At 54.1% G+C, this 21583-nt stretch overlaps 2 protein-coding genes across 2 annotated transcripts; one reads left to right on the top strand and one right to left on the bottom strand.

Annotated features, from left to right (window-relative positions):
- Nucleotides 1-144: 144 nt before the first annotated feature.
- NCLIV_060540 (hypothetical protein) lies at nucleotides 145-6700 on the bottom strand (the record flags this gene model as incomplete). The annotated part of the gene is made up of 2 exons (XM_003885608.1): nucleotides 145-4338; nucleotides 4757-6700. 2 exons carry the CDS (start codon nucleotides 6698-6700, stop codon nucleotides 145-147), a joined length of 6138 nt encoding a protein of 2045 aa, XP_003885657.1.
- A 3179-nt stretch (nucleotides 6701-9879) lies between these two features.
- On the top strand, nucleotides 9880-18123 carry NCLIV_060530 (hypothetical protein; the record flags this gene model as incomplete). Its single annotated transcript, XM_003885607.1, has 10 exons — nucleotides 9880-11470; nucleotides 11755-11829; nucleotides 12085-12296; nucleotides 12789-12848; nucleotides 13505-13631; nucleotides 14026-14113; nucleotides 14958-15020; nucleotides 15676-15768; nucleotides 16864-17797; nucleotides 18034-18123. 10 exons carry the CDS (start codon nucleotides 9880-9882, stop codon nucleotides 18121-18123), a joined length of 3333 nt encoding a protein of 1110 aa, XP_003885656.1.
- Between the last annotated feature and the right edge of the window lie 3460 nt (nucleotides 18124-21583).

The raw sequence follows: 21583 nt of genomic DNA, 5'->3' as shown, positions 1-21583 counted from the left end.
TTCGGACTTGTGGAGTCAAGCATCGCTCTCTGCTGCTTCTCTCTTTTTCTTTGATTGATTTTTTCGGCGAGATCTCTCCTGTCACCCTCTTGGGTGCTTCGGCTACGTACGCGATGCGAAGCGTTAGATGGACCCTCCTGAGCTTTACCTCTGCATAGCGGTAACGGCTGTGTGCTGGTTGCGTAGCCTCTTCATCAGGCAACTGTCGAAGAACCACATACGGATTTCTTGGCACTCTTCCATTAGTTGTTCCAGTTCCTCCTTTCGAATCTCCTTCTCAGTCTCTTCCTGCAATACCTCTGTAACCTTTGAAGCCACGTCTCGCCGTTTCCTCTGGAGAGTGCGGAGTGCCTCTCTCTGTTTGGCGACGGGGTCACGGTTCAACAACATACTTCCTCGAGCGTCTTCTCTGTCCTCTTGCACAAGACACGCGTTTCGTATCGACGCGCGCTCGATCGATTCTCGAAGAGCGGTTAGTTCCTCCTGAATGCGGATGTTTGCTGCACGGCGTCTCTCGGCTGGTTCCGAAGCAGCTGCATTTGTAGCAGCGAACTCGCGTTCCTCCTCTGCCCCCCCCAAGGGAACCACTCTGAACACGCCGGGCACAGTGACGGCCCGTTCGCTGTGTCCTGCAGTGATCTTGCGTATAAACTGAGCGATCCTCGCATTCCGGTGACGCGCGCTGGTAAGAGGCCGACGGAGCGCCAGAAAGCCGTACGGCGAAATGCGCTCCTTGGCCGTGTCTAGGGAGCAACTTTGTTGGCTGTCTCTTTTCTGATCGTCCCCTTTCGATAGTTTGCTCGCAGGTGACTTCTGAGCCGCTCCAGGCCTTTTGGTGTCTCGCTCGGCCGCTCCGGACTTGGATTTCTTCTCGCCGTTCCCTCCCTTTGTGGCTTTCGGCTGACGATTGGCGGCGGTCCTCTCCTCGGCAGTGTCCTTGTGTGCACTCCGAAGTGCCGCGCCACCGTTCTGGAGTGACATCAGGAACTGGGCACCCTTCACAGCCCCTGTCCTTGTCGGATCCATCTCGCAGAAAAAGAACTCCTGGAGCTCGGCCTCGGTTGCCTCAGTTGCCTCTTGAAGCAGCCTGCACTGTGCAAACGCTGAGGCGGATATTTCTTCTGAAAGCAAGAGGTCAGCTGAGAAATCGTCCTCAGTTTGCTGGCCCGTGGAAGTTACTTTACGAGCGAGCAGGCAAAGGAGTTGAGCCTCCGTCATCTCCAGTTTCCAGAGCACAGTCTGCCGGAATGCAGCCGGCGAGCTGAGTGCTTCGGGAGGGTCAATTTGGTCAGACAAGGCACAGTCTTTTTGTTTCATTTTTCTGGCCAAAAATGCAGCTCGAGATCGCTTGGCGCGCTCTGCCCGGCTCGAGTCGCTCTCGTTCCAGAACGCGAATAACTGATTTTCGAAGGCCGTTCGACACACGTCTTCGGCAACTTCTATTTCTCCCGTTGCCGCGACATCCAGGCGCCAGGCGCCGCCGTCGAGAGGTGCCGCCATCCGAAGCCGTTCTGCCGAAGCCGTTTCGGCTAAGTGAATCATTTCCACAGGTCTGGTGTGTAGAGAAACTCCACCAGCAGTTTGTCCTGCGTTGGGTTCAGCAGTCCAACAATGCTCTTTTGCGCGTGATGGCGCGGAGCAGTCGATTGCCAAAGGACTTGACAAAGCCGTGTCGTCCCATTCCCCTTCAGAATGCATCGCGCAGCGAGAAGTGGGCGATGTAACAGGAGAGAACTTTCGTGCGACGACTTGGATGACATAATGGGACAGAGGATCAAGTTGGACGTGAGGGAAGGTGACAGTGTCTCGTCCGACAGACTCTATGACCGTTTCCTCCAGAGGGGGTGTAGGATACCAGCCTAGGGACGGAAGACCGGACGGTCTCGCCATTGCAGTCACTCCGCTTTCGTTCATGGCGGAACTTGTCATCCCTCCTGCCGGCGCGCCGATCTCTGCGCTTAATAGCTCGTCGCTGGCTACGTTTTCGGTCCCCCGAGGTGGAGGACCTGACGAAGACGGCGAAGCATTGCTGCGCGCTCCCGAATGCTGGCGTTGCTGCCGGGGAGTTACCGGACTGAACCCGCTGCCAGATGTTTTCTGCACGAAATTCTTCGGATGCTTTTCTTGAAGGGTTTCCTGCGGTGAGGTACGTGCCCCAATTTCGATTAGACTGGCGCAGAGGACAACGCTGTCGAGATTTTCCACTGTAACTCTCAGTGAAGCACTGACTGCATGTGAACTCTTGGGAATGATCCGCTCCCTGAGCACGATGTTTTCCCCATTCATTTTTGTCTGATTGGTCCAAGATGCTCTGAAGGAAATGTTTTCAACGGCGACGCGTACTTGCGGGGCGGGAGTCTTCTGCGTTTGGTTCCCACAACCTGAAAGCGCTGTCTTTCGTTGTCTCTGGTCTTCTCTTGCCCCTCCCTCGACTTCCAAACGGCGGGCGCCGATACCAACAGAAAAGGTGACGCGAGGAACGGGACTGGGAAGCGCGGACTCAACGAGGAGCAAGTACGACTGTGGACGCCCGGCAAGTTGTTCACAAGTGGCGGCGCACCTGTCATTGCTCCCTTGCTGATCCCAGTCGGTCTCCTTTGGGACGAATTCACTTGGGTCAATGCATAGCATCGGACAGACAGGCAGCTGTTTGAGTTCAGAATCGCGAACGATCGCACCAAGCCTCACTCCTGTCGCTGACGAGTCCTCTTCCTCAAGAGGGACACCGAAGTCAGAAGACAGCCCTTCACGCTCGGATTTAGCGCCCGTGTTATCGAGTTTCGCTGGCGTCCGGCTGCGCAGTGGGCCAATGGACATGCGAAGGTAAGGCGTCAGTCCTCCGTGCGGAAGGTTGAGAGTCACAAATACAGTGGGGAGTTCCGAGCCGCCCGCCAGTTGTTCGTCGTCGGTTGCAGGGGGGCCACTACCGGCGCCTGGGGAGTAGTCGCAGGCATCGCGAGAAAAGCGTGAATGAATTGTCAGCTCTGCCTTGAACCAGACCGTGTAGTGAGGTCCTGGAAGCGTACTCTCTGGCGCCGTTACAAGGAACTCTTCAATCTGAACGTCGTGGAAAGTTTCCAAGAAACTTTCCACCGAGAGGATGTGGCATGAGATACCTCCACACAGTTCAGCAGCGTCACTCTCTTCGGAAGCCGGCCGACTTTCGGCTGCTTGCCGCTTCATTGATTTCGTACTTCCTGCGGCCGCCGATGCGACGGGGGGCGACTCCAGAGAGTTGCTACTCTTCTCCCGCTTATCGGGCACCCAGTGTACGCGGAAAACGCCGCTTCCGGCCGGGGAATCGAGCCAGAAGAAGAACGCATGCCTTCCCTGGCAGAGATTCAGCTGCGTCACGGCTCGGCATGAAGCGTCGAGTGTAAGAAACCGCGGTGCGGCACACATTTCCAGTGCATGGCCTTTGGTTGGATAGGTCGAGAAGGCTGAGAAAGCTAGATGAGAGCCTGTCTCCGAGAACAGCGGCCTTCCCTGTACGCTCGACGAACGCGCCACTGTCCCCTGTCTCCGTGTACGGTTCTGTTTCCCTGCCCGCCAGAGCTCAATTCCCTGCGTCACTGCATTTCGCATTTCTGGTCCGAGAAGCGGCTTAACGTCGTCAACACTCCTCCCCAGCAGCCGCTCCCACGTTCCTATCTGGGGACTGATTTCTTTCCCTTCAGAAAGGAAAAAGGGTGCGCTCTGCACGAGGCATGTCCCGCCCAGGGAGGTGTGCATGCTGTCTGCTGGAGCTGCTTTGTGACGCGGACAGAGATTTCGACTACTTCCGTGCGGCGAATCGCGAGGCCGAGCCGGCGCCGTTTGTCCGGCCTGATGCATCGGCTGCACAGCCTCGGTGGCTAGTGTGACAGGTGGGTGAGCATCAAACTCGAGGAGGACGGGGACCGGCGAGAACTGGGTTCGTATGACGCTATTGTGGATTGGGCGTTGCCGCCGAGGTCTGGACGCCGGACAACAGTCGCCCTCTGTGCGTTTCTCTGCTTGTGAGCCGGAGCCGCCGTCACCGTCCTTCTCCATTGTCCAGGTCGCCAGCTCCGGTATGTTCATGTAACATACTGCAACACGGAGTGGAAACTGGCGAGGCAGCACGGATTGTTCGTAGTCGAAGAAGTCGCTCGAGGCGGCTGTCTCGAAAAGAGTTGATGGGACGTACACAAACAAGTGTTCGGATCGACAGACTTCCGTCAACGTCTTCCACGAGACCCAGACGGTTCCGTCGTACGTGATACCCGCTGCCCCAAGTGGATCGGTCACGTTTTGTACAGGCCACGGCATTTGCCATCTCTGGATGATATCAGCCAGCACCTGGACAGGAGGCTTCGCCTGGACGCCCAAAGAGACCAGCAGCGGGTTTCGCACGAGACGCGGGGTTCTCGAGGATTTTATTGAACATGATGAAGGGGTGTTCTTCTCTCTTGCTTCGCAGCCCCTCCCAACGTATCTGCTACGAGTGAATTTGGTGCAGAGTATCTCTTGCAGACGAAAGCATACTCCTGTCCTTCAGACCTACGAACTGAATCACGTGGAGGTGCTTGCCCACCAAATGCATTTGTTTAAATAAACGGTTCCTACCCCAAGCAGGTAGTGCCCATTTCTGGCCCCCCGAGTTGAGCGGGAAAAGTCATGTCTGGTGCTGTCTAGCCTTGGCGTTCATCTGCACACTGGACCTGCAAGGCAGTTCGCTCCTAGTAGAGCTCCTGCGGTCTCTCCGTGGTGGGTGTGACGCGCACGTATCGATTACCTTGCCCGACGAGCCTCCAAATATGTCGTTCTGCTTGTTGGACTTTGTCGCGTGGGCGTCATGAGGACTAGCAACTCCGTTTGCGGGTCTCAAACCGCTGTCTGTGTCGGTCTGCCTCAATGTGATCGGTTGGCTCTCTTCTGCTAGGAAGTCCTGCAAGGTAGCCTCAGGCAGAGGATGCGGTAATGCATCTCCAAGGAAATGTTTGAGGAGCTTTCCCCAGGGCTTACATAGGACGATGCGCCCGTGATCATCCCGTCGAAGTTCTTTCGTCTTCCGCCTTGCTTCTGCCTCGGCTTTCTGAGCCATCAGTTCTGCTCTGTTGTCCGGATGTTCGGGACTAACCACGGAGAACAGGCCGCCGTACTCCTCTTCGCACGCTCCCTCTTCCTCTGGGAAAACGAAGTCCGAGGTGCGTCCACCGCGTTCTATCGGCTTCACCGCAGGATGGGGCTTCCCGCATCGCTGTCGGTCGCCATTCTTTCGTTTTTGTAGCTGCGGATGATCACGTTTCAGACTGAAGGCGCCGCTCCGCAAACAGACTCGCTGATTTTTCAAGTCTTCAGGAGTCAAATTGCAGACTAGAAAGGTGACACTCGCATCATCGGGGTCCAGGGTTCCCTGGCCTGCTTCTGTTTCGTTTCCCGTTTCGACGCCCTGAGTCTCTGAGGGTCGGATCTTAACGCTAGCCCAAAAGCCTTTAGTCAGAAAGTGGCGTATCGCGCCACCAGTCAGCGGGTACGCGATTTCTCTTCTTCCAGTGAGGGCTTCGAGGGCCGGAATGTCCAACACCCCGCGAGATATTTCGCCTTGAAACGCTTTCCAGATCGCCTTTGCAAGCAGCATCGGCCACAGGTCGCGGCTGTCTCGGGAGGAAACAGGCGCTAGAGGCCGCTTGGCTGCATCGCATGGAATGAAGTCGTCGATCTCCACCAAGCGCCACTGCGACCGTAAGAAGAGTTTAACGTAGTACAGACCTTGTGGGTTGTACAACGGCCACCCAGACTCCGACTGCGGATAGATTAATTCCCACAGAAACGTGCCCTTGGGAAGGAGGACGGCGTTGTCGGCAATCACGCTAAATGCAGAGAGGATCCCAGCAACGCACCGCGGAGCACCTGGGTCCACTGCGAAGATCCCGACCTCGCGACGTAGAAAGGCATCTAGGCCCACAACGACGGGCTGCTTAACTCCGAGACCCTCGACGAGCAAAGCTTCGAGGTCCACGTGCGCCAGCAGGCGGTCGTCCATCAGAGGCCTTAGACACGTTTCTGAGAGTCCGCCCTTTCCAGCAGCCCTCTCCGGCACCTGCAACGCGGCGGTCCCGGGAACACTGGCGTCAGCCTTCCCCGCATCAGCGTAGTACAGTTTCTTGCTGCCTCCGGCGGAAGGCTGCGGCGCGGTCGTTCCAATGTGGTTTTCGGCAGAACGGCTCAGCCCTGCCTTGCGCTGCAGCGAGACATATCCCGAGTCGCTGTCGCGACTCTCTGTAGCTTCGCTTTTCGCACGGTTGGTAACAGACCGTCCAACGCGCTGCCTCTGTCTGCTGCCATCGCTGGGCATCTCGTGCAAAGTGCCCGAGGCCCCGGGGGAAATCGCGGGATCTACAGCCGGATATTCCTCGAGAGACGTCGTCAAGTCCCAGCAGTTTGGTGCTCTTTTCCAACCTGCTGTCCGCTCTCTTATCTCCCTCGGCAGCGCTCGAGGAAGAAATTTCGCGTCGACGAAGCACTTGGTTACCTCCCCAGCGCCGGGAGGGGCGACGGGTTCCCAGGGCAGTGCCGGCGACCGGAAATCCCGGAGGCTTTTTGACGTTTCAGGAACGACAAGATCAGGAAGCATGCACGGCAAGGAAGGCCAGTTCTCAGGGCGCGCTCCCGACTGGAGGGGCGCGCGACGTGAGGGCGCAGCCATTTCTCCGCCGCCAGCCGTGTCGATCCCCATCTGTGGCTACTCACGAAACACGTGGCGAGCGGCGAGGGATTTTTCTTTTAGGCGGAAAGCCGGAGGTTCTGTTCGGCATTCAACACCTAGACACCTCTTCCCCTACATACGCAGAGAGGAAATGGGACACACGAAGTACTGGACTAGATACTAGGATCTTCTCGCCATTCGGGCCATGTACTGAATCTGGTTCCAGTTTTCCATGCCCAAAAATGTTACTGCAGCATCAAGAGCTCGCATGAAAACAAACAGCAGAACACGGACGACAAAGCGAAATGGCCAGTGGCGCCTTCACTGCATCAAAAAGAGGTGCTCTACGAACAATGCGTACGAGCCTCTCTCACGATGTCGGGCATAGATAGATCTGCCAGTGCAACTCCAGGATTTTTGCAAGTCAAGATAATTCCGTGTGCAAATCCGCTCATTCGGTCGATATGGTGACCATGGCGGTGGGCAGTTTTCCAGAACCTCCTCTGGAAGCGTTGTGAAACGCTGCTGTTTAGAAACGACTTGAAAGCAGGTTCGTATTCCGAGTGAAAATTATGTTAGATCCGCTGTTTCGGTTCTCCCGGAAAACTTCCGCAGATGCGCCTTGTCATCGCAATACGGGGAGTGAAGCAACACACACGCATCTACGTAGCCGAGTTGTAACAGTCGGGGAGTTCAGCCTCTTACACGCCGCAACATGTATCCCTGTCTTCTTCAATAGATGCGGCATCTCTTTGCAGAAAGCAGTCTCTGTATTGCCCTGAGACGAAAAAATGTTACAAAAGTCTCGCGTGAAGGTTCCCAGCGCAGAAGATGTGGACGAAAAAAACTCGACCTCTACCGAGCAGGTGGAAGAGCTACCAAGAGTTGCAAAGCCGCGAGAGATTGCTCCATGCCAGCACGGGAACAGAAACCGATTGTCAGGCAACAGCATGAAAGCCAGAGTGTATCAGAGCGTAACGTACTACGCGTCCATCAGCGTTTGTCTGACGACTCATACATAGATCGGCAGACTGACTACGTTCACCGTAAATTCGAATCTGACCAACACTCGCGCATAGAGACAGCTAACATTAGATTTGTTGGGGAAGAAGAGAGTTCGCCGAAAACTAGGAAGATCTTTAATCCGGTAGGCGCATTTCGGTTATTTCGTCTCACCCCGTACTGACGCTAGATAAGCCATTGACATCTATCACAACACTTCTCAAGCGTTTTTTTCGCCAGACGATGTGCATGCTACGAGAAATGGTAGCTGTGGACCAGAAACGTTCAGTTTCAGGAGCTTCGCTGACCGGACACTTGCGATTCAGGAACGCGAATATGACCATATATTTAAACGTATGACAGCAGTCGTTATGCAAAAAGGTCGTCGCCAGCTGGTAATGACTACCACGTTTCTCGCTAGCTCTGTTTCTGAGGAGTCTCTGCTGCCCTGGAGCACATCGTTTTCCTCGACACTCTGTGGCTCCCTCGCTGCTACAGTTCCTGGCCTCACCACGAATTTTCTCAGACAACAGGTACTCGTCCAGACGTGGAAAGGATTTTTAGCTCTATTCCTTGGCAGAGCTGCTCTCCATGGTGCGGGGCCCGGGAGAAGTCTCATTATTCCGCATGCTGTCGCTGTCCCACACAAAGTCGCAATTTTTTCGGTGGTAATAAAGAAAGTCGACAGACCTATGTTCTTTTCCCTCAGTGTTTTCCTTTGGAAGCGCGCGAAACGTTTGGGAGTCTTCGTTTGTCTGCTCTTCGCGAACATGCTGTCCCCTCTGTGCTCCAGCCGTGTCGTTGGTAGCGGCAAGGAAGACAGAAAACGCATATCTCACAAAAGTAACCCGCCAACAAGCATCAAAGGGTTCCAGAACGCTCGTCCTTTGTGCTCAGATTCGCTCAGTGAACCGCTTACCAGCCCCGACAAATTTGTCTTCCCACATACGTACGAAACGGAAAAAAAACGAGCAGAACTGGGGGTCCCTCTGTGCAGCTTGTTATATGCCATTCAACTTGCCGAGAAACAGCTGCATGCATGCTGACGCATTTTTCGAGTTGCTTAGACACGGACGCACGCATGAACGGCTACCTTTTTCTACCGTGCTCTCCTCTTTTTCCGTTGATTTCCACGGTGTTCCTCCCCTCTCTCTGCTTATCTCGTGGATGGCTTTCAAACTGGCAAACCGTGAAAAACTCGTCCTCTCTGTTCCCTCTTCGTCTTCTGATGCCACGTCTTTTTCCTGGTTTCAAGACACTCCGCGTGTGCAGAAATTGTTTCGATGAATCATTGCATGGCGACGACGGCGGCGTTATCTCTCTACGCTGTTCCCAAACCATGCAGCTCCACTTCTAGGTGTGTAGTGCACATATACACATATCGACACCATCTTTTTACCTGTTCAAGCGCGTACGATTTTGCCTGCCAATCTCAACGCGGCAATGCGATTGGAAGCAGTCCGGAGCTTCAGAAACTACCATTGGCCTTCAACCGGATCTAAGTCCGCATCCCCTCTCCTTCTGATAGATGAATGAGGTACCGTAGCACACAACAGACACAGACCCAGGAAAGTCTCGCAGTTGAGTGTGCTGTTTTAGAGAGACCGAGTGCCATGGGCTTCTCGATCGAGTTGCTCAAAAAGCGGAATCATCCTTCCAAAGAGTCTTTTTGTTGACGCCCTCCTACAGTTTTTCTCGGGTTCGACTGCTTCGCAACGCGAGAACGGGCCCATAGAAACCACTTCCCCCTCTCCGTGTTGTGCACCCGGTTTTTGGTTCGTCCGCTCTGCAGTTGCGACATTCAGAGCCGACGAAACGAATGCCAATCGGCTGCTCGCACAACGAAACGAACGTTTATTCCCGGTTGTCTCGATCGAGGCCATTCGGCGCACCTAGACGTTGTGCCGAGGATCTGCACAGTACGCTTTTCTTTGAGTCTCCCAGTGCCCCCCATTTATCCAGTGACTTCCTATCCGTGCCGTATCGGAGGACTCTCCGAGTGGTGTAGCCTTGTCCACACATCGTTGTATAGGTGTATGACGTTGGTGTAGTCCGTCGATGCGTTTGACTGGGCGGACTGGTCTTTCGCCTCTCACGAGGTCAGAGCCTTCTTCTCCAGTCAAATGCCGGCTTCCGAAAACTGCGCCACGGACCTTACGAACCCTTGCGTCTGTCCTGTCCGAGCGCGGTGTCTTCCCCTGTCCTCCATGGCATCCTGTCCATCTCAGAACGCGTCGAATGTCAACGTGGACGCCGATGCCCCGTTCTGGAACAGCAAGGACATGTTGCTTTCCGAATTCGCTCGGCATCCCTTTTCGGCCCCGCGACCACATGATCGATGTAGACGTCAGTGCGGCTGCCGTCGCCGCCACTGTGCGCCGTGCGTCCTCGCGAACCAAAACAATTCACGTTCGCATCCGACGGGGTCGGAAGAGCCCGTGGACGGCCACAGTGAATCGGAATGTGTCTCGCTCGCCAGCAGCGCCTGCGGTGTCTGTTCTGTGCCGCCTGTTCCAGCGGAGCGTGGTGAACAGTCTGGGGGCGGCGACAGGCGCCAGGTTTGCCGGGAAGGGCGCTTCTCGGCCACGGAGCGTCGCTGTCACTGCACCTGCTCGAAATGTTCAAGGCCGTGTCGGTCACAACACGGGGCGCCGCGGAGCCGGGAAGCGCTCCAACGGCTGGTCTCAAGGGATGTCGAAGCCGTGCCCAGTGATCTACAGAACCCGCCTGACGAGGCAGTGATCCCGGACCGTTTCCCCTCATCCGGCGTCCCGTCAACCCGGCCTTGCGAGGCTCGTGTGGCGGGCGACAGCCATTCAAGGAAAAAGCGGTGTCCTTGCCACGGCATGCGACTGTACCGCCGCCTCTCTACGTCTGAACTGCGGCAGTCTGTCTCTGCCTCGCCCGTCCAGCGACCGGCACCAGCGCGTGGCAGGATTCTCTCCCCAGCCTTTGTGTTGTATCCGCCGCAGCATCCTCCGTGCCCCACGACGGCTTCAGCAGCGAGGCTGCTGGACCTCGTTCTCACAGGCGAGCCGAGTGATCGGTGCGCCGTTGACATTGGCGGCACCCTCGCGAAAGTTGTCTTTGTTATGAACTGCGGGGCTCGAGAGTCGCGTGTCACGGATCGGGCCCAGACTCCAACTCCCCCGACGAGGTGCTGCCGAGACTCAGACCGAGCCGTTTGCCGCCACAGGGGCGACAGAGGCCATACCCGAGTCCCGGAAGGAACCGAAGCGTCGACATGCGAGCCGCATGCAACGGCTTTCTGCGAGAAGCGGCGACTTTGTTACCAAAGGGAATCCGTGGGTGACACCGCCGACTCTCGCGACTGTTTGGCCGGCAGTGCATCAAAACAACCACACGTGCACGAGCCGTGTGGTCCAGAAACAGAAGGCTCGCTTCGTGCCTCGCCTGCTCGCCGACAAGAAGGCGTGTCACCCCCGTTGTGTACGACAAGGAAGGAAACCGATGGTGCTGACCAGTCTTTAGGAACCTGTGGTTCGTCACAGCGCACTCCAGCAGGAGAGCCCACCGGTTCCCGCTCGCCGCCAGAGGCGTGCACGACTACGGCGCTGGCTCTTTCAGCGGCTTCGCCTGACCCTGCATCCCACGCCTTTTCAGGTGGATCGGATGCAAGCGAAGGTCCGAAAACGGGGGCGCGGAATGTGGAGTTTCACGCGGCCGACCATGGAGGTGTGACCGAGACTCCCGTCCGCACAAGTGCCCGGAGGCAGTGTGTCCGGTGTCGGTTTTGTCGAGGCGAGCGCAAAGCGGGAACGTCTCTGACGATCAGAGGTGAGAGGCTCAGTTGGGTGAAGTGGGCCTTCGCGTGCGGATCTCGCGCCTGTGCAGGGAGGCTTTTCTGACGCCGCAACCGCCCACACAGCAGGAAAACGCGGTTTTAAGCGCTGCTGCGAAGCCTGCAGGTGTCTGTGGCAGGCTTATCGTCAGCCATATGCATTCGTTTTCGCCGTTGTGAGCCTCCCAAACGCTAAACAAAATTTGGAGCTTCAGTTCTTTGTCAACTGTCCGGCCGTGTCAGATAGGCCGCTTTGCGTGTTTGTTGTCTGTGGCTGCAGCCACGCCGCAGCATGTCATCAGGTTCACGTACTTCTACACAAAGGACGTCGCGTCGCTGCTGCATTTTCTTAAAGGTAAGTTCGAGTTCGCGAGTACGTGTCCACAGTGAGGTCGCGCGTCGGAGCTGGGCGGGGACCAGCCACGAGTACGCGGTGTCAAGCGAGACGCATGTGTGTAACAAGTGTGGCGCTCTCCTGTTCCTCGCATGTTTATGCGCTTGGCACATCCTGAGGCCTCTTGCAGGTGGGTCTGCGTACGTAGGTGGTCTGTCAAAAACTGCAGTCGCATCGATCGGTGTTTCGCGGTTTGCCTTTCCGTTATGGCTTCAGCAAACGGATTCGCGCAGCCTGGAGGCGTGCTACGAGCAACAGGTGGCGGCGCCCACAAGTTCAGTGCGCTCTTTCTGGAGCGTCTTGGTGTGCAGCTGAAAAAGCTCGACGAAATGGAAAGCATCATGAAAGGTCTTGTCTGTCTAGCCTCGTCGACCGATTCTGTTTTCCGTTTCGACTTGCAGAAGAAGCAGCGTATTCACGTGCACGTGGTAAGCGCTGAGCTGGGCGCAGAGCCAAAAGGCCGCGGTCGATCTTTGCTCTTCTCCCACAAGCAGACTCAGATGCCTATGTCTGTTGACGCGCGTCGTATATCAGAGGCGTCTTCATCCGATGTGTAGCTCTCAGATATCTCCGGCAGGTCGCTACCGTGAGGTGCTCGGCAGAATTTCTCTGTAGAGTGTGAGGAGGAAGCAGCCTCATGTACTTCGAAAAATCCTTCACAAACAGTTACTGTCCCGAGTCTTTAAGGGTGTCGAGATATGCTAGCCACCTTCGTTTCCTGTCACTCCCCACGCACCTCTTTGTCGCGTTCACTCCAACACATGACTGACTTCGTTCTTTTCGAGACACGCACGTGGCGTGCCGCAATCCGCCTCCTGAAACACCCGTCAGGCAGGTGAGCTCAAAGCGACACTGTCGCTTTTTTCCTGGCGAAGTTTGTCACTACCGTTGTGTGCCTGTCTGTCGCTTCGGTCTGTTAGACAACCCCCCTGTACCCCTTTCTCGTGGTCAATATTGGCTCTGGCGTCTCGATTCTAAAGGTGAGAGCGCTCTACACGACAATGTATTTGCAGGCGACCAGAAGGCATAGAGGTTTTGTTGCTGCGAGGCACGTTTGGGCGGACAGGAGAATGTTCACTTAGATCCGTGGCCGCCCGGACGTACGTAGACCACAGCTGAACTGCCGAATTCGTTGACTACATATCTGAAAAGAGTGTATTCACAAGTATGCCGCCGGCGAAACACCTCCTGTATCAGTCCAATTGCTGTCGTGAGCTGAAGGGGGCCGAACAGATCATTGGCAGGGTGCATCGTGAACCCGACAGCCTGCTTCTCGTTGGCTTTGCTTTCCGTGTTTAGAAATGAGGTTCCATGTTTCTTTTTCTGCCTGTTGTGTGTTCGGCCTTTCGCATGTATCGCCTCGATTCACTCTCTCTCTCTTCGTTATTTCGGCGTATCGAATTCCAGTGAACAAGGACGCTATCGTTTCTGTGCCACGCAGGCTTTGAGCACGTAAACCTTCCTAGCCCCCGAGCAGTTCACTGTCTTTTGACTCTTTCTCATGTGCGTTGTCTCAACGCGGGGGACTGCCATAAAGCATAAAGGGCCAAGACTGTTTGGTTGGTGTGTGGGCCGAAGGCAAGCGGGATACTCTCGTGCTTGATCAATTTGTTAACTTATGTGTCGCGCACCTCAGGCGACGAGCCCCTCCTCGTTCGTCCGCGTTACCGGCACCTGCATCGGCGGCGGCACGGTTTTGGGTCTGGCGAGGCTTCTTTTTCACGCGAAGACCTTCAAGCAAGTAGTGAAACTTTCTCAGAGAGGTACGCACGACCAGTGGCGAAAGACGAGGAATGAGAGGAGGCCGAGAAATTTTGTCGCGCGTGTGAGAGAGGACGGCGAAGGAGAGAGACGACGGAAACACACTGGGAAGGCTGGGATCGAGTTTGGGAGGAAGAGAAGACAGAACTCAAACGCGCGAACTCGAGCGACACCTGGGTGTGCAACTAAGTACCTTGGCTGCCTCAGGAAGAGGGCTTGTCTGCCAGTCAAGCTCCAGCACCTCGTACATTTTCCCCCAGCAGACTTTGTCAGGTAGCTGAACATGGATGCTTGCCAATATGCAAGTTCGTGAACTTTCCGAGTTGATGCCTCACATATACACGGATATAACAGCTCTATGAGAAATACCGTAGTGTGCAAACGCCTTGTTCTCAGGGACGGATTTGCTAGATCTCAAAGTTGGCGATTTGTTCGGAGACGCTGCAGGCAGTCGATGTCTTCCCGCCGACACTCTCGCAAGCAGGTTGGTGTTTCTCGAAGCGCTCTGTCCCTCACCCCATCGTGCGGAAGGGGTTTCACTTCACTTCCGAAACGCCTACGACGTCGCAGACGCTGTCGTAACCTTCCCACATGTTTGCATGCGCTCGTCGCGTACGGTGCCCGGTTGAGTCTTGTCACACGACCGTCCCAGGGTCGGCAGACAGCTTGGCACGTTATCTTCGTATCCGGTGCCGATTTTCGTTAAGACACGAGTGCAGTTCCTGGTGTGCTTCTCGGTGCAGTGGCGCAATATCTGCTTCTCCCACGTTGCCATCAGGGTTCAGGTGGAGGGTTTTTTGTTGCCTCCTACGAGCCACAACGCGCAGTCTTTGTTGCTGGAAAGCGCGTGCACTGTAGCCGCACGTGTGTCGGAAACCCCTGGCATTACCGAAATCCGACGGCGGAGACTTGACACATCCTACCGAGAGTAGATCGTTGGGCCGCTAGATGTTCATTCATGATCTGTCCTGTACAACAGTCAGTTTGGACTCTGTCGTTTCTGGGGCATGCCTTTGCTCTTCGTCAACGCGAGTATCCCTCTTGTATTAGGAACATACGTCTATTGTTTGTATGTGTAGTTGTCTACTTTCTTCGTAAGAGGCATTGAAGGCACGGTTGGTTCTGAAGCAGATGTTTTTTCGAGTACAGTACACCTCCAAGGTCGGCGGCTGCGCGGGTTTTGCTTGTGGATGCTGTGTGGAGAGTACATGACGACGCAGACAAACCGGAGCTTATGTGGGGGCAAGTCATCTACACGATTCCGTCAAGGAAACAGAGATCGCCCCAAAACAGTTCCTGTGGTGAGACCTTGCTTCCGTGTGAGTCAGCTTCGGGCGCCTGTATCTCATGACGTCCCAGGAAGACGGAAATCTTCTGAGAAAGAACTTGAGGTATGTTCTGCTCCGAAACTGTCCGCTGCCGCCTGCGCTGATGCTCTGGTCTATTTAGAGTCATCTGAGCGGGGCACTCGGTGAGTTTCACAAATGAGCCTCTGTGCAGCTATTGTTCTCCGGAGTGGTACCCTGTCCTCAGCCACACATGTGTCTCTTTTGTTTGCTTTTTGGGGCTCCATCAATTCACGTGGGAAACCGGCCGAGCTGCGTTCCCTGCCGTGCGTCTGTTGGTGTGCGGCCGAGAACGCCGTGGACGCGAACCTTGTTCTCAGAGGTCCGGCTACCGCCGGGGCGGGTCGACCGTGCACTGCTACGTTCGGTTTTCCTGCTGATGCCTCTCCGACCTCTCCGTACTGCGTTCCGGACCCCGATAACAGTGCCTTTATGTATCGTTTTAACGGTTTTTTCACGGCGCCTTCGCGTAGTGAAGAGTCCACGGGGTTTCACAGATCTGACCACGGCGTGCCGCGGTCACGTGTTACGGGCCCTATGGTTCTCCGCTGTTTGATATCCTCTTTAATCGCTCCTGCTGTTTTTCTTCTTATTCCTACCTTAGCTCCTGCCGTCCTCCTTATGTACGTATCGGGTGAGTTGGGTGCTTTCTTGGAAATGCTGTGTTTTTTCTCTTTTTCCGTTGGATGTATCGGTGCAGGAAGGAGGACGTCGCCAGGAGCTTGATCCACATGGTTAGCTACAATCTTGGCTACCTCGCGTACCTTGTTGGGACTGCGCATGGTGTTCGAAGGTAGGATGCATACGGGCTTTTCTTAGAGATTCGGAGGCAGATGGCGGGCAAATGCTGCCTGCACTTATACGAGTCGAATTTACTGTGCCAAACACTTTGGGCAACTTTCGGTCTGCGACGCCGAATCGGGCATCCATCACTACACGTGATGCCTAGGAGTTGATTCTGAAGAAAGGTGACTCTGGCAGTTGCGCTGCGAACGCAGCTGAAGTGTCGAACGGGTAGTCGTCTGCAGCCAAGCTGGCGTGTATACTGGGAACCGGGTGTTTTTTCAGTTTCCTCAGTGTTTCGGGTCTCCTTTACACCGAAGTGTGAACGTGCGCTTCTAGGACCGGAGAGTCCCTACCCCGCAACCACGTACAGACCGAAACCCATCCAATGTGTGGCTGACCGCTTTTTCCGGCGGTTAGTGTAAACGAATGGCATCTGGTCGATTGGGGCAACGTTGTTCTATATAGGCAAATCAACCCCTCCATCCGGCACCTCTCCATGTCTCGCTGTTCCAAGCCTCCAGATCCAACAAACGAAAAACTCCTCTGAGACAAACGTGTTGTGCAGTCTAAAAAGCAGAAGGACAGTGCCGCCTCGTGAAAGAACAGGTGGTTAAAACGAGCAGTGAAGTGTCGCCAACGATTGCGGGGTTGTGTCTGCTAATCCTGTGCTGGCCGCTATTCGCATGATTTTTTTTTCCAGTTCCCGTTGTAGCGTTGCCATTCACCCAGGGCGCGCAGATAAGCCCTCCTGATTCTGTGTCGAACTGGCGAGTCTTTGCCTCTCTGGGGGGGCGGTCTCCGAACCTCCTTTCTCGTGCCAGCTTTGTGCCTTTTCAGCGTGACATGTTCTCATAGTGTCCGCACCAGCGCAAATCGCCTTCTCTGGCAATTATCCGTGAACATAACGGAACAGCATATACCTCCGTCGATCATGTAGCACTCTTTCAGTGGGCATTAGTCACTTCTTTTTTCCCGATTCTGTAGGTCAATGAGGCCGTCTGCTGTTAGTTTTACAGTGGTGGGTGGGGGAGTTGAAAACAGGTAGTGCCGGTGCGTTAATCTCGTTGGTACTTCCTTCTGTCTTTCCTGTCTTTACGAACAGAATTTTCTTCGCCGGCAAATACATCAATAATCATGAGTTCACGATGGAGTCTATCACGCATGGCGTCAACTTCTACATGCGCCAGTACGATGCAGCAGCGTCAGCCGCGTCTATTCCAGCGCCACTTCATCCGCTCTATGCTTCCTGCTCTCGGGAATTGTCATCACTCTTCACGCGTTCCTCGAAAGGCCGACACGCGGTCCCAGTTATGACTCTTGAATCCCATAAAAACGAGCATTTCGACCGCGGGCCGGTTGCCAGTGGAGTGACGGGGCACTTGCCAGCGTCTCGGCTTTCGCCGAACTGTGTCCAAGGGACCGAAGCGAAAAGGAAGCTATCGATCTGTTTCAGAAATGGCCGTATAAAGGACAGGAAAGAGGCCAGAAGTGAATCGTCGCCACCAAGATTGGGCACAGAACGCCGCGTCGATGGAAGTCAGCGACATTACGTTCCTGACGTTCGCGTCTTGGGTCATGAGGCTCGCTTTCTCGCATCTCCACATCCTGATTCCGGGCGAAGCGTGTCTGAGTCACAGTCGACTCTCGCCTGCGGCCCCGCCTCGTGTGCCCATGCTGGAATGTGGCCGCAGTACGGAACGGGTTTCACAGGAGTCGATAGAAGGAATGAAACAAAGAGTACTCTCCAGCATCGACGCAACAGTCATAGCGGCCGAACCGGAAACTGGAGTATCCCAAAACCGGAGACCCATGTGCCAGAATATCGCGGGAGATCCAGTAGCATCCATGCGAAGCTGTCTGGCCATCAAAGGGCATCCACCGCGTCCACCGAGGAAGACACCCTCTCATGTTCTCCCTTCTCTCCCAGCGGGAAATGCATCAAAGAAGCACAACGGCAGGACTATCACATCATCCCCTCGGAGCCTTCCTCCCGAGCGGAGGGGAGCGCGCGTACTGCGGACAGTCGCCAGGGGCCGGTAAAACAAAACCCTGAACGAACGACGCAGCGTTGGTTGGCGACAGGCTCACAAGCTTGGCCCCAGCCACCTCCATTTGAGGTGAGTCCTCTGCAAAGAGGTATATATTGCCAGAGGGATTCTCTGCGCAGCGGGCCACGCGACAAAGTTACACAGTATGGAGCAGTGGTAAGTCTCTCCGGTGGCCTATTCAAGACTCATGGAGGTTTCCTGTGTCTCGTTTTGTTTGCTTTTAGGTTCTGTTTCTTCGGCATGATGGGTACTTGGGGGCACTTGGCGCTCTGGTTGCCGCCGGTGACTCACCCACGGAAAATCCCCGCAGCTAGACAAAGGGGACGGTTCGCGTCTTTCGTCTTCCGACTTCGTTCTCACTGATCGCAAAGTTGTAGTATGCACTGCTAACGCAGAGTCTAACGTAATAGGAAATACAAATTGAAACAAATGCCTCACGCAAATTGTGGTGCGGTCCAGACCTGGGAAGCAGGGTCGTAAGTAACGTGATGGGCACCTGGCCGCGGCGTACGTTCTAACCGTTATATCCATCGGGATTTTTCCGTTCTTTCTGCTCAAGCACACGTCGGAGATACAACGTAAAAAATCACTGTTCCATCAAACTATTGTTAGTAGTGTTCAGGCACGTGCATATTTCAAAATCCTCGGGGAGCTTGATGGCTTCGCGTCTGTAAGGATGCGCAGGGATGAAAATGCAGACAAGTTGACCGCATGGATGATAATCGCCTGGAAATATTATTGAAGTGTAAAGCGAAGTATTTCGACGGGACAAGTGCTGAGCACTGCCGTGAGGACGACTTGCAGCCAACTCGAAGGCGATACTGCAATATCGTTTCAACCTGGACCCCACCAACATCTGGGAAAACGTTGATTTTGTTTTCCCTCGCTTTGCATCCGACTCTGCGCGAGACTCAAGAAAAGAGGAAACGCCCTTGTCATTAAAATAGGCAATTCGTTGTTTGCCGGACCGGTGTTGGGACAACGGTCTGTGTGGATGGGTTCTCTTTTGAGGAAGGGAGAAACTCCAGATTGCTTTTTAAGGTTACAGACGCATCATGTGTCATTGCACGAGGTGTGTTGAAGGTGTTTCACAGTATGAACGCTGCAATATCTTCAGCTGCTGCATCATCCGAGATGGTATCATGGTGAGTCGCGAACCTTCTGGACGGTTCAGGTTATTTTATTCCTGCAGCGCCGGGCACTCCTCCTTGCGACTGTATGCCCTTGTTCGTTGTTTTTATCGGTCTTCTCCCCGGTGAGGTGAAGGTCTGTCACGGTCATGCGGCCGATTGTTGTTTGAATCAGGTGTGCTAACGAGATAGTTTTGTCGGATCATTAAGTTTTCGTTTGTACGTCGTGTTCACCTCTGACTCATGGGTTAGGTTCATTTTCGTTGAAGAAAGACAGCTGCCGTGGGGATTGCCAAACGATTCTGGTTTCTTTGTATGAGAGGAGAGCAACGTAGGCTTCGTTATTGTCATGCCATATGCTTGAATTAAATGAGGCATTTAATGACATCCTGCAGTTACACAAAAATGCAGGTAAGGGGCGCAAGGTGGTGAGGGACTGGCAATGCAAACGGTGACATTTGTTCGACTCTCGTGACACGGGTAATTGAGATGTCTCCACGTCGGTGCCGGCTCGTTGATTACGTCCTCAGTCAGCCGCCCTTGCTTCACCGCAGGACCGATGTTAACCAACACAGCGGTGAAGTGTCGACTTACGCAGCCCTTATTCCATTGTGCACGTATGCACGTTTTACAGTGAAGTGTCGAGGCATGCAAATACATGTATTTAAGTTGCAGCCCATATGTTTCTTCGCTACGGTACGTTCGTGGCTTTAGAAAAGTATGTCGGTGGAGCGGATTTTTTGTAAAAAGGCTATGGGTTTCACAGCTCGACGTTTGTGGCTCGCGGTGCTTCAAAGGCTGCCTTCTACATTGCGGTTTCGGGGCACCGAATATATATGCTGCTGATCAATTTTTGAATTACCATCCCTCTTCTGCCTACGTAAACTGATTCGTTTCCGTTTTCCGTCTCCTTTCCATCCATGTCTTTCGAAGTTCTGTTATGTTTTTCCCCCCACCCTTGCGACACCATCACAGGCAACTACTTTGTCTGCTCAGTTCTGTGTTTTGTCCTGTCTCCCCTGTGCTTCCAACCACCTTGTTACCCTGTTGACCTCAAAGGATCCAGGCAAAACCTCACCCTCTCATGATGACCGGTGAAAGCTGACACTTTTTTGCGCGATATAGGTACGCATCAGAAGTTGCATGAGTCGAAAACCCGAAGCTGTCTGCTCAAATCTATCCAGCGTCGGTTTTTCGGACATCCAGAAGTACATATTCTAATCTTACCTGGTTTCGGTGTAATCTCCCAAACTCTATCTATGTATTCATGCAGAGCGGTCTTCGGTGGCCACTTTCTGCTGTCGTAAGCAGTCCAGTGGGGTGGTGGTGTACAGCAATCATAAAGAACTTGGTTGTCTGTATCTGATAACTGGAGTAGTGTGGATAATGATTCACGTTGCCTTCTCTCTCTAAATTATAAAACGGTCGTAAGGTACGCCAGGGATAAGAGGTCAAATAATATTTGGAGTTCTAATCCTCGGATTGTATCAGCGCCTCCATGTCGGCTACCTCTGTTTCTTGCTCGAAGTTCCAGGCCCCATATTGACTTTTCCCATAACAATGGGCGTGGCTAGCTGAGACTTCGCGAAGCGAGCCGTTAGTGTACCGTCATACCTCGCCCAGCTTGGGGGGGGTTACTTTCTGAAATTCTGCACTCCTATCCGGAGCAGGTTCCTCCTCAGTCGTCGTCGCATGTACAGGGAATATGCTCTCACATTCTTCTGGGATGTCTTACTATTCGATCGTTTTCTTTTCCGATCTGCTTCTGGAAGAGAGAAGATGCCCACATGCGTTTCTCGTTTCTTGGCACCTGTCTCATCACAGCAAAATACCCCCGAAAAACGGCGTTATCATGCATACCAGATCGGTCGTTGCTCGTCTCTAAGCCCAAGGACACGAATGTAAAATTGGCTACCAAGATCCTTGGGCCGTATGTAGCGTGGGTGCTCGAGAATGAGCACGTTTCACGGGTGCAATCAGTACTGAGGCCAAAGCCGTTCTTCGCGACATCATGTGTAACTCTACCGTAGAGATGGCTTTGGGTTGCTATGGCGAATGTGTACGTATTCACTCACCTCTTCACTGGTCCTTCGTCCAAACTTACGGATTCCAGATAACATCGTCATCCATAGTGAATGATGGGAGTAATGGCACATTATGCGAGATACTGACGTCGAATATACAACTGAGCTCGAGGTGAAAGTGCTCGTCGCCCGTCCGTTAATGCATGTCTGCAAAGAGGCAGTGTTGCGCTGAGGAAAGAAGACAAAACATCGCCGGAAAAGTCCTATGCCGTCAGAAAACAAGTTCGTCATTACCCCATCCTGAAATTACAGTTCATTGCTCTAGGCGCATTTATCGCCTCAACTCTGGGCCACCAGTTTCAGCTTAACACACGCTACGCCTACTGCTGACCCTCACTTTTTTATTTGACGCCCTTTGTGGACGCGAGAGGGTTATTTGATGTAAATGGACATCATACAGGCTGTTACCGAGTTCCAGCCTGGCACAAATTACCCACAGCATCCCCAAACCTCCGCGGGTTCTTGCAAATTCGGAGGGTACACACGGAGAATTCAACTAGGAAAACATTTACCCAATAGCGGCAGGTTGCCACTCAGCGTGAGCCCGTTTTTTCTCTTTT

This window comes from Neospora caninum, chromosome XII (genome assembly GCF_000208865.1).
Source record: "Neospora caninum Liverpool complete genome, chromosome XII".
Taxonomy (NCBI): Eukaryota; Apicomplexa; class Conoidasida; order Eucoccidiorida; family Sarcocystidae; genus Neospora; species Neospora caninum.
The sequence above is the reverse complement of the archived record's forward strand: the minus strand, read 5'-3'. Positions and strand labels throughout refer to the sequence as shown.